The sequence below is a fragment of the Rhinopithecus roxellana genome, chromosome 8 (assembly GCF_007565055.1).
Source record: "Rhinopithecus roxellana isolate Shanxi Qingling chromosome 8, ASM756505v1, whole genome shotgun sequence".
Classification (NCBI taxonomy): domain Eukaryota; kingdom Metazoa; phylum Chordata; class Mammalia; order Primates; family Cercopithecidae; genus Rhinopithecus; species Rhinopithecus roxellana.
This window is the reverse complement of record NC_044556.1, coordinates 32,874,974-32,887,697: the sequence shown is the minus strand read 5'-3', so window position 1 is coordinate 32,887,697 and position 12,724 is coordinate 32,874,974. Positions and strand designations below refer to the sequence as shown.

Sequence of the window (12,724 nt, the reverse complement as noted above, 5' to 3'; positions counted from 1 at the left end):
TGTGCACATTTCTGAGAGAGGATAAAGTACCCACAGCCTGATCTGCAGGGATATAGCACTGCTGGGTGGTCTCTGGGCACCAAGATTGGTCCTGGGCTTCAGGGTACGTTCACTCTTCCTAAACAGTTTGCTGAGCTCTTGCAACATGAACAGACACGGTGCTGTGCACCGTAGTGAGCACTATGCAAGAGTAACCCCCTTTTTCCACATGACCCATGCAGTTTACAGAGCATCCTCGTACCATCTCCTTTGGTCCTTGCTAAAATCTTGAGGAATCACTTGCAAACTCTTTTATTTGCCACTGGCACTTTTATTTCTTTTGTTTGTGTGATTGCCTTTTTTTTCTTTTTTACAGATTTGTTGAAATACAATGACGCACATTAAACTTAGAGTGTGCTACTTGATAAGTTTTGACTAGTGAATAGACTTGTGAAACCATCACAAAATCAAAATAAGAAACATAAACTTCACCCCTACAATCTTGAGCCCCTTTGTAACTCTGCCCTCACCCTCTCCATCCTCATCCCCAGGCAATTGCTGATCTGCTTCCTGTCATTCTAGATTAGTTTGCATTTTCTAGAATTTCATATAAATAGAATTATTCTATATGCATATCCTTTTTATCTAGCTCCTTTGACTCTGCATATTTTCTTATTACAGATGAAAAAATGGAGTCTGGATGAGGTAATGCAAGCAATCAGTGATCACAGAACTGTAGAGGCAATGCAGGTGTCCTGGCCCTGAGCCCATGCACCAACCACCACCCCTCATTCATTCATCACTCATTCATTCACTCACTTACCAGAGATGAATTGCACGCATAGGTGGGCTAGCCAAGTGGTGCATAAGACAGACATGGTCCCTGCCTTCATGAGCTTACAACATTCCTTCATTCATTCACCTACTTAACAAGCAAGTGCTTAGCAAATAATCACTCTACATCCACAGGATACACTGTTTAAAATTGGCACTGCCCCACTACCTCCAACACCACCCTGCCCCTCATCAGCCACCCTCCAATCTGCAACTTTGAGCTGGACACTGGGGCGATGCAGGTGGGATCAGATGGGAATCATGTCCTCCAAGACCAAGCAGGCTGACAGGAAAAGCTCTGCAAAACACAATCATGCACCCTGAAAACTTGCAAGAGAGCTGAAGAGTGAAGGCTGACCCCATGGAAGCTGGTGCTCCAAACTGAGGACAAAAGTGAGCATCTACACAAGCAGACTAGCAGCACAGGGAGACAAAGGGCTCTCCCAGACACTGGCCAGGGCAGGCTCCTGGGACAAGGTAGGATCTGAACAGTCCCCAGATGGGCAGGGAGGAATAGATAGTCGGGGGAGGGCAGGGGAGTAGAAAGCATATGAGAAGCAGGAGCAAAACAAGGATGAAGACATGGAGTCGGGACTGGGCCGAGCAGAAGGGGAGAATAGTGAGCTGAGAATTCCTCCTGCAGTTCTTCACATGAAACATGCTTTCTACGAGCATGTTATATTGGGTTTATGTGTGGAGCAGAGGGGAGGAAAGTGTAAAGGATGATTTTTGTAATTTTACAATTTACGATTACAATTTACAAAATGCTTTCACTGTTATTACCTTATTTCATTCTCAGTATAATCTTTGAGATGGGAATTACTATTATTTTTACCCACTTTATAGATTAGAAAGTTGAGTCATAAAACCCAATTATTTGCTATAAAATATACACTCTTAAGTGGTGGGGCAGAGCCTCATACCAGGTCCTTATCCTCAAGACGGTTCTCTTTTCTCTTTGTTTTAATGATTAACATTTACTACTAATGGGGCAGGTGGAGCCGCCTGCACAGCACACTTCTGTAGACCACGGAATATGCTGTTTGACCTTGGCACTGTCTGCCACCTCCACACCATCAGACCCTCATCAAACACCCTCCTATCTGTCACTCGACCTGGGGATGGAGATGACAAAGAGGCACCTAGGAGGTGGGGAGAAGGGAAACGGCCTGACTCCCAGAAAAGGAAGTTAATTATTTGACCAGAGAAGCTCTCCCTAATCCCACAAGCTTGTTGCCACTGACCTCCAGAGAATTTGCTGATAAGGGTCACTCTAGCCTTGGCCAGAACCATGGAAGTGGTCCCCAAACCTTGCCCAAAGCTCACTGATGGTACTCATTCCGCTCAGAAAGCGGGACTGATTCACCCCTGGAAGATAATCAGCAGGGAGCACCACCTGCGGTCCAAGACCCCATGGGAGAAAATGGTGCTCTGAAGACACAAGATGAGCACAGAGCTGGAGTCCCCCACTCACAGCCATCCAGCTGCCAAGCAGTTCAGGAAAGGCCCCCAAATCATCATTCAAATCACTGTGAAGGGGATAGCTACATTTCTCCAGTGCTTACCATGTACAGAGCCAGGATCTGAGCTCGCGTGGACTGATTCTATTCTCAGATTCCATCCTGCCTCCCAGCCATCCTACTGCTCGCTGAGCCTTGCACAGCAGGCTGGCACGTGACATGCTTGGCAGTGGGCACATCCTTCCTCATTCCACAGCTGAGGAAGCAGTAGCTCCATGAAATGAGGCTGTTTGCAATGGCCACACACTCCTGAGAGGTAGAATGGGTGCTCTACCAGTGCTGACCAACCAGACTTGAGCTCATCACTCGACACATGGCACCTGAACTGAGAAAATGGGTCATGGGGTGGAAAGAGCTCTGGGCCCCTGACAATTCTGTGGCCCTGGCCTACAGCTCCCCACAAGGCTTAGCTTCCATATAGGGACTCCATGGTCTATCGGGAAAGGCCATGGGCCAGAAGGCCGTGGCCAGGTTTAGGTCAGGACTCCATAGCACTAGTTATGTGACCTTGGGAAGTCACTTTGTCCCTGTGATTTGGTTTCCCCATCTGCAAAACAGAGATAACATCTAACCTCCCATGATTATTGTCATCTAATGAGGTAAGTGAACGTGGAATCACTTTGAAAAGACTATAACACTACACTGCAGGTAGCCTTGTCCCTGTAAAGGAAACCTCTCCAAGGCTATGACCACTGCAGATTTTGCCCGAAGCTAAGTCTCTTACTTCTCTCCCATTCCCACCCCGAGCCTGCCTGGCTTCAGTTGAAATTGAAGCTAGACTGAACCTGAGGAAAGAAATATTAGTCTATGTGTAGAGATGTCCAAGCCCACTGGACATGATTTCCTAACCCCACCTCCAGCACACACACACACACACACACACACAAACACACACACACACGCAATTATTTACTTCCTTCCCACCTAAAATGATTTCTCAAAATGAAATTAATCCCTATGGACACCTTGGGCCCAGGCTAAAAAAATTCCAATTGCTGGTAGTTTCTAAAGTGCTTATTATGTGGGAAAGTTGACAAAAAACAACAATAGCTATAATATAGTGATCTTTCTTTCCACCAAGCATTCTACACATGTTATCTCATTTGAGGTACCTTCAAAACAACTCTAGGAGTTATTTCCAGGAGAGGGGTCGTTTAGAGGACACTGTCGATTGGCCAGCCCAGCCTCTTGTTTTTCCTTCCCAAACAAATCCCCACTGGGTCCATAGGTCTGGTTCCATCCTTCACCACTGGGTCCAGGAGCAGGGGTAGAGGTGACACAAACTGGTTGAATTCCAGATATATTTTGAAGACTTGAAGACATGACCAAAAGGATGTGTGAAGGACTGGCTGTTGCTGTGAGAGAAAGAGAGGCATTACGAATGAGATTGGGCATGGAGACGTGTTTGGGTAGACAGAAGGCTTCATGCAAATACAAGATCATACTTTTTATTATTAAGGAATGTTAACTTCCTCTTTTAGCATGGCCCCTCTGCCATCACATATGAAGACCATCCTTTGCTGGGAAGAATCTCTCCCTCTTTGCCAGGATCCTTTTTTTGCAATTTCTTCTAGTTATTAGTTTATGCAAACTCAGGGGTTCAAAATGATTTCCAGGGAAGCATGTTGCCAAAATAACCATGATGTTCCTTCCCAAGCTACAAATAAGTCACTGGTATGCCTTACCTCAATAAACAAGGGCCAGTTGTATTCTGCCCTGGGTCCTGTATAATGAACTTCTTCTTCTCCATAGCTCACAGGAGGCAGCAAAGGCTGAGGATCTTCATGCTTCTTCCCTGGCTCCCCTAGAATGGATGTGTGTGGCTGGAAAGAAATGGAGGTTGCGCTGGTCAATTTTGATAACTCAGATGAAATCCAAGAAGAGCCAGGCTATGCCACAGACTTCGACTCAACCAGCCCAAAAGGCCAGCCTGGCGGAAGCTCCTTCTCCAACTGGAAGATCCTCATCAGCGACAGCACCAACCATGAGACGGCCTTCTCCAAGCTTCCAGGAGACTATGCTGACCCCCCAGGGCCTGAGCCAGTGGTCCTGAATGAAGGAAACCAGAGGGTGATCATTAACATTGCTGGGCTGAGATTTGAGACCCAGCTCAGAACCCTCAGTCAATTCCCAGAGACTCTCCTGGGAGACCGGGAGAAAAGGATGCAGTTCTTTGACTCCATGAGAAATGAGTATTTCTTTGATCGGAACCGGCCCAGTTTTGATGGAATCCTCTATTATTACCAATCTGGTGGGAAAATTCGGCGCCCAGCCAATGTTCCTATTGATATCTTTGCTGATGAAATCTCCTTCTATGAGCTGGGTAGTGAGGCCATGGACCAGTTCCGGGAGGATGAAGGCTTCATCAAAGACCCTGAAACACTGCTACCCACCAATGACATCCACCGTCAGTTCTGGCTCCTCTTTGAATACCCTGAGAGTTCCAGTGCTGCCCGTAGTGTGGCTGTGGTCTCAGTGTTGGTTGTAGTCATCTCCATCACCATCTTCTGCCTGGAGACACTGCCAGAGTTCCGGGAGGATAGGGAGCTGAAGGTGGTCAGAGACCCCAGTCTCAACATGAACAAGACAGTCCTCTCCCAGACCATGTTCACTGACCCTTTCTTCATGGTGGAGTCTACCTGCATCATGTGGTTCACCTTTGAGCTGGTGCTCCGGTTTGTGGTCTGCCCCAGCAAGACTGACTTCTTCAGGAACATCATGAACATCATTGACATCATCTCCATTATCCCCTACTTTGCAACTCTCATCACAGAGCTTGCCCAGGAGACAGAGCCGAGTGCCCAACAGAACATGTCCCTGGCCATCCTGAGGATCATCCGCCTGGTGAGGGTCTTCCGCATCTTCAAGCTCTCCCGCCACTCCAAGGGGCTGCAGATCCTTGGGCAAACACTGAAGGCGTCCATGCGGGAGTTGGGGTTGCTCATATTCTTCCTCTTCATTGGAGTCATCCTCTTCTCCAGCGCGGTCTACTTTGCTGAGGTAGATGAGCCAGAGTCCCATTTCTCTAGCATTCCTGATGGCTTCTGGTGGGCAGTGGTCACCATGACAACTGTAGGCTATGGGGACATGTGCCCGACCACCCCAGGGGGGAAGATTGTGGGCACTCTGTGTGCCATTGCAGGGGTCCTCACCATTGCCCTCCCTGTGCCTGTCATTGTCTCCAACTTCAATTACTTCTACCATCGGGAGACTGAGAATGAGGAAAAGCAGAACATCCCAGGTGAAATTGAAAGAATCCTCAACGGTGTAGGCTCAAGAATGGGCAGCACAAACTCTCTTAGTAAGACCAATGGTGGCTGTTCCACAGAGAAGTCCAGGAAGTGATCAGTCCAGGGCTTCTTGGGTCCATCCTATCTCTCTTCTCTCTTCTCTCTTCTCCCTCTCTCTCTTACTTTTTCCCCTCTTCTCTCTCTTCCTTCTGCCTTCCCTTCCTCCCTTCATTCCTTCCTCTTTCCCACTTCCTTCTCTCACTTCATCTTTCCAAAGACCCAAATGTATCTTTTGTGATCAGTAAGTATCTCTGACTACAAGCAATTTTAATAAGCCCATATGTCTACTGTATTTTCTAAATTGTTTCTTTTCAATACATTATAGAAAGATTTGGGTCTCTTTTCCTATGAAGAGATAGTTCAGGTCCCCAGACCAGAAATATTGGTATCACCTGGGAGCATGAAAATGCAGAATCTAGGCCTACTCTGACTTACTGAATCCGAATCTGCAGTTTAACAAGATCCCAAGTGATTCATTTGCACATTAAAGATTAAAAAGCACTGGTTTTGGTCTTCCTGCAAGGAAGCATATGAAAAGACCAAGGGTTGCTGTAAGCAGAGAGGAAGAGCTCAGACTTATTTAATTGCAATAATAATAATACCTTGTACTTGTGTAGCACTGCATAAATTTTCCAAAACACTTTCACCCACATTATCTCACTGCATCTTAGAATAATCAGTAAAGCAGATTTGATTATTATCCGATTTGATTATTATTCCCATGTTACAGGTGAACACACCAGGGGAGAGCAACTTACCTAAGGTCACCCAGAAACAGTGACATAGTCCACCAAACTCTCAGAACAAGGGAGTAGAATTGGGATTCCCCAAAGGACAGGGAAAGAAACCTCCACTCTGTCTCTCCCCCATCTACCCGGTCAAATAAGAAGGCCTTGTGCTGTCCTCAGTCCCAGCACCCAACACGTAGCCACTCAAAGACATTTCAACACCAGAACAATGCCCCTGGGTCACAGACCACTGCACAGCTCCACTCCACAAAACTCCCAACACACAGTCCTGGCTGTGTCTGTCAGGGTTCTCCAGAGAAATGGAACCAATAGGGTGTGTGTGTGTGTGTGGTGTGTGTGTGTATTTATATGTGTACATATATACATAGAGACAGAGATTTCTTGTAGGGAACTGGCTCTCGCAATTACGAAGGCTGAAAAGTCCCATGTCCGCAGGGTGAGTCAGCAAGCTGGAGATTCAGGAGCACCATGGTAGGGTTCTGGTAGGAAGGTCAGCAGGCTCAAGCCCCAGGAAGAGCCGATGTTTCATTTCAAGTCAGAAGGCAAGAAGAAAACAATGTCCCAGCTCAAAGGTAGTCAGTAAGAAGGAATGGCCCCGTGCTTAGGGTAAGGAATCAGCCTTTTTATTCTGTGCAGGCCTTCAACTGATTGGATAGGGCCCACACACGTTAGGGAGGGCTGTCTGCTTTACTTAGTCTACTGATTTAAAGGTTAATCTCATTCAGAAACACCCCCACAAACACACCCAGGATAATGTTTGACAAATATCTGGGCACCCTGTGGCCCAGTCAAGTTGACACATAAAATTAGTCATCACACAGACAGCCACCCAGCTCCACACAATCCTGCAAGACACAGTGCTGCAACCACAGATGCCTCCACACAACTTCCACTTCATAGTAAGCTGGCTGATGTGGGAGAAAGCCGCTTCTCTTTTCTTTTGTCTTTATCTCCTAAAAAGCTGAATTTAGTAATCTTTAAATCTCCTTTCCACCCTAATAATCTCAAATACCTTCTTGCACTTTAACCCCAAGCTTTGATTAAGCACCAGTCATGCAAAGATCCAGCCTGGGCTTCACACAAGCCATTATTGCCCTGAGACCTAGGTAAACAGGCTCCTGTCCCAGCCCATGAGCCTGAGGATTCCAGACTTCAGAGGGTCTTCCCCACAATTTTCTAAGTTCCCTTCCCATTTCTCCCCTTCAGTGTCCTTTCAGGGCACTCTCCAGTTCCCTACCCACCCCTCTCGCCCAAGTGAGTAGGGCTGACCAGATGCCCCATGGAGCTCCAGGCCTCACACCTATGGAGTCCTCTGAGGCCTTATGCCAGGCTCTGGTTCCAGGTTGGTGGCCTGGTGAGCAGATTGTCTTCACTGGTCGGTTTACAGAGTCACACAAACTTGGGTGCCAGAATGATAATAACATTTTGATTTAAGGTGATGCAAATGTTTATCTGTACAATGCCCTTACAAAACCTACTTGTCCAAGACCTGAAGGACCTGAGGGGGCGCCTTAACACAGGAGCCCACATGCCCACATTCAAGCCTCTGGCAGGCATGCCATCACAATCCTTTACATCAAAACCTCTCCCCTATGAGGGCTATGTGGGGACACTACGCCCCTCACATCAGCCCTCTGAGGTAAATATTAGCACCCCCACTTTGCCATGTGAGGAACTGGTTTAGAGAGATCCGAGGGCACACATCCAGGAAGCAACAGAGAAGGGATTCGAATCTAGATCTCTTTGATGCCAAAATGTGCCTCTTCATGCTTCCTAACCAGAGCGGTCTCCACTGGGGCAAGCAAGCTGCGGCTGTGGTCATGCAGACAGGCTTGGTGCACTCCTGGGATCAGGTAGGCTGCTTCTCCAGAGGCCTCTGCCTTCTCCCTCCCACTGACTCTGTGTTCAGCAGCAGGGCCACATGCTGGCCCTACACCATTGCATGTTGCAATCACAGTGGAATAATCAGACCCCAGGATAGGCTGGGCCAGTGACCCCAGAGGCCAAATGGAGTCCCAGGGCCTGCAGCCCTAGCCTTTCTCTTCCTGAGGCCCTGCCAGAAAGCGTATAGGCAGAGCAGGGCAGAGAGGAGCCACTTTTTCTTTGGCTAATCTAGTTACCCTTACAGCCTTAGAAGGCCCGATCATAAGAGTCTGATACCCAGGAAGCAGGCCCTGCCTTCAGGCTGGTGCCAGTGACTGCAGCTGCAGAGGCAAGCCCTCCATTCCCAGTGAGGCAGGTGCCACAGTCTCTGTGCACCGACACTGGATCATCGGATTCTTTCTTAACCACCCAGTGCAGGAGAAGAGCTATGGGAGCCCCTCCCACCACACATCTGCCCAGCCTGCTGTCTGCAGTGAGATCTGTTGTCTGTAGAGGAGCACCCAGATGACTCACTGACAAACAAAAAGGAGAGAGGTGGGGAAGGCAGAGCTGGGCTGCGAGGGGCAGTGTGGAGCACAGAGAGGAAGATGTTCCCACGACCCATGCGGAGAAAGGACTTGTCAGCGGCCAGGCTGGAACAACCCTGCCTTTAGAAGGAGCAGAGCAAGGCCTGAGGCCTTCATTCAGTGAATTAAGATGTACTGAGCTCCTACTGTGTGGTAGGCACTTTATAGCCCCCGAATAAAGATGCTGGATAGAACAAAAACAGTCCTTTTTAATTTTTACAGTAAAAATAAGCAAGTAACGTGAGAGAAACAAGATATTTTCAAGGGGTGATACAATTAGCAAAAGGTTTTCAAAACTTGTGTTTTCTTTTCCATCATAGTATACCAGCTGTCTTTGCAAAGAACGTGCCATTTACAACTAATGGTTGTGCTCTGCTCATCATTCTCTTTTTTTTTTTTTTTGAGACGAAGTCTCACTCTGTCGCCCAGGCTGGAGTGCAGTGGCGCAATTTCGGCTCACTGCAAGCTCTGCCTCCTGGGTTTACGCCATTCTCCTGCCTCAGCCTCCTGAGTAGCTGGGACTACAGGCGCCCGCCACCATGCCCAGCTAATTTTTTTTTATTTTTAGTAGAGACGGGGTTTCACCATGTTAGCCAGAATAGTCTCCATCTCCTGACCTCGTGATCCGCCTGCCTCGGCCTCCCAAGGTGTTGAGATAACAGGCTTGAGCCACCGCACCCAGCCACATTATTCTCTTTTCAAAAGTTGTATAAACCATAAAACATTTTGAAACTTAATTCTAAACTTGGAGTCGAAGTACCTGGCTAAGTTGGTATTAATTGTATGACTTGGACATCAATGAGCTTCAGTTTCCTTAAGTAGAAAATGGAGATTTAAAAATACCTAACTAGCAGCAAACATGGTAACATTCTCCCCACCCACTCCACCCCAGCAAGGAGCAGGCCCTGAGTCCCCACTGTTGTCCTCCCTCACCCAGCCTGGCTAATAGGGATCATAGGCCCTCCACAGCCCACCAGAGTGGCTGCTCAGGGCCCACCCTCTGCTGGACTTCCTGTTTCTCTGATTCTCATACTTGTGTTCAACCTCCTTAAGCTTACTTCCAAATCTGGAAACATGGACAAAATTACTTCTGCCTCGCAGGCTGAGGACTCAGTGATGGAGTTTTACTAAAAGTAATTTATGGCTGTAAAGCACTCCAAAAATGAAAGGAACTATGAGTCTTTAAAAGCTTTCCTGTGGACCAATTAACACTACCCAAACAAGTATAGAGCTTACCTTTGCAATCTGAGTCAAGGAATGACCTTAAGCAGAAGGCAGCTGATTTCAAAGACAGCATAAATATGGAATTAATAAACATAGGTGAGCCAGGCACAGTGGCTCATGCCTGTAATCCCAGCACTTCCAGAGGCCAAGGCAGGCAGATTGCTTGAGCTCAGAAGTTTAAGACCAACCTGGGCAACATGGTGAAAACCTGTCTCTACAAAAAATACAAAAATTAGCCGGGTATGGTGGCGGACACCTTTAGTTCCAGCTCCTCGGGAAGGTGAGGTGGGAGGATTGCTTGAGCGGAAGTCGCCATGAACCAAGATTGCACCACTGCACTCCAGCCTAGACAACAGAGTGAAACCCCTTCTCAAAAAAAAAAAAAAAAAAAAAAAAAAAAAAAAAAAAAAAAGAATTAGTAATGTGGGCCATAGACAGAAGTAGTGATGAGGATAACATCATATTTAATAAACAGTTACAACATTATAAATGCTTTACACATTTTTCATTTCATCTTAACAACCACTATAAAGTATTATTTCCATTGGCAGACAAAACCGAAGCTTCAAAAAGTTAGGTAACATTTCTTTGTGGCATATTGTGAGTGTATTAATCTGTTCTCACACTGCTAATACAAGAGACTGGGTAATTTATAAAGGAAAAAGGTTTAATGAACTCACAGTTCCACATGACTGGGGAGGACTCACATTCATGGTGGAAGGCAAATAAGGAGCAAAGTCACGTCTTAGGTGGCAGCAGGCAAGAGAGTGTGTGCAGGAGAACTCCCCTTTATAAAACCATCAGATCTCGTGAGACTTATTCACTATCATGAGAACAGCATGGGAAAAACCCGCCCCCATGATTCAATTACCTCCCACAGGGTCTCTTCCATGACACATGGGAATTATGGGAGCTACAATTCAAGATGAGATTTGGGTGGGGACACAGCCAAACCCTATCAGTGGGGAGGTCATCCTAGGAATCCCAAATGGAGGGGGCACAAAATCGAGATGATTATACACAGATGGTACCCTAATTGTCCTATGCCCCACATTCTTGGTCAAGAACCTGACCTTTATATTGCCACCCTCAATTCCCCTTCACTCCCAGCCAAACCAAAGGCGCTGATACCATAAAACAGGCCAGCATCATTACCTGAGGTTCTGGGACAGCAGAGTGGCTGAGGTTTGAGCCACCCCTCACTGTATAAGCCTTTTCTGGCCCACACTATGCAGAGGCCACTTAGAGGAGTTAAACCACTTGAGATGGAAGGCTCTGCAGGACCTCTGAGGCAATCTCGTGGGTACAGACCTGCCAGTGCAATGTGGTCTGGAGACTTGGCCGCCCAAAATGCTGTTCACACACGAGGTTCCCTTGCGCTGCTCTCACAGGTTGGCCAGCAGCTGGTCTGATGGGCTTGCACAGCCCTCACTCTGCTTTGCGGTAGTTCCCTCCCCACACTCCCTCAGGCACTCACTGAGGATGTACATACTGGTGCAAGAATATATCAGGGAGGACGCATTCGGTTGCAGGTCAAAGAAATCCAACTCAAACTGAAACAGAAGAGAGGACCTTACTGGCTCACGTGACTGAGAAATGCAGGAAAGCCAGTCACCATCCTGGGTCCTCTGAGTCTGGAGATCCAAACTCTACCTTCAGAGCTCACATCGTCACCCCTGTCCATTGTCCTCAGCTTGCCTCTGCTGGTCGGCCTTTGTGCCCCTGGAGGCAGGCATCCTCCATGCACCAGGAATGTGTATATACACACATATGCATACACACACACATTTACGGGTTGGGTATGCCTTATCCAAAATGCTTGGGACCAGAAGTGTTTCTGATTTGGGTTTTTTTGTTTTTTTTTTTCAGATTTTGGAATATTTGCATTACTCTAAGGGCATCATGCAGGCCTTTTTGACATTTTCGACAACATCTTTACACAAAGCAGAGAATAAGCAAAACAACACAATGAGTAACGCACGTAACTCTTGGCTTTGTGTGGGGCATTGTGAGGAACCTGCCATTGGCATGTCTGGCCTCTGCAAGTACCATTTTATTACCCTGTGGGCATCCTTGCATCTGAAAAGGGGCACAAAAGATGTGTTGCAGCTGAAGGGTCTTTTGTGCTTTGAGAACACTGAATCCACTGTGTGTCATGCACCTGCATTTTGATGGTGACCAGTCACATGGGGTCAGATATGAAATTTTATCATTTTGGCGTCATGTTCTGAATCAAAAAGTTTAAGATTTTGGATTCAGATTTTTGGATTTGGGATGCTCAACCTGTGGGTATATATAAACACACACACACACACACACACACACACACATACACATAATCACTTTTGTATCTAATTATCTATAATTTCTTATAAAAAATGTTAACTCCCAAAGATAGGGATTTTTGTCTGTCCACTGCTATATTTCCAGAACCTGTCATAGCTCATAGCAGGTGCTCAATAAATATCTTTTGAATTAAAAAAATAGTGCCTCTAAGCTCTCCCTCCCCACACCCTAAAGAGACAAAATTAAGCCACCAATATGCCTAGTAAGATTTCACTCTGCCCCACCCCTCGTCTCCCATCCCTATTCCCCTTTCAAGAGAAGTGTGACTGCAGTGACCCTTGGAGGCTTTATGGGCATGGGCTCTGGAGCCTGGGGCATAGCTGGGATGGGGC

General features: G+C 47.0%; 1 protein-coding gene across 1 annotated transcript; it reads left to right on the top strand.

Annotated features, from left to right (window-relative positions):
• Window positions 1-3,772: 3,772 nt before the first annotated feature.
• KCNA10 (potassium voltage-gated channel subfamily A member 10) lies at window positions 3,773-5,707 on the top strand. Its single transcript, XM_010386268.1, has one exon. The coding sequence runs from the start codon at window positions 4,143-4,145 to the stop codon at window positions 5,676-5,678; it is 1,536 nt and encodes a 511-aa protein (XP_010384570.1). The 5' UTR covers window positions 3,773-4,142; the 3' UTR covers window positions 5,679-5,707.
• Window positions 5,708-12,724: the final 7,017 nt, after the last annotated feature.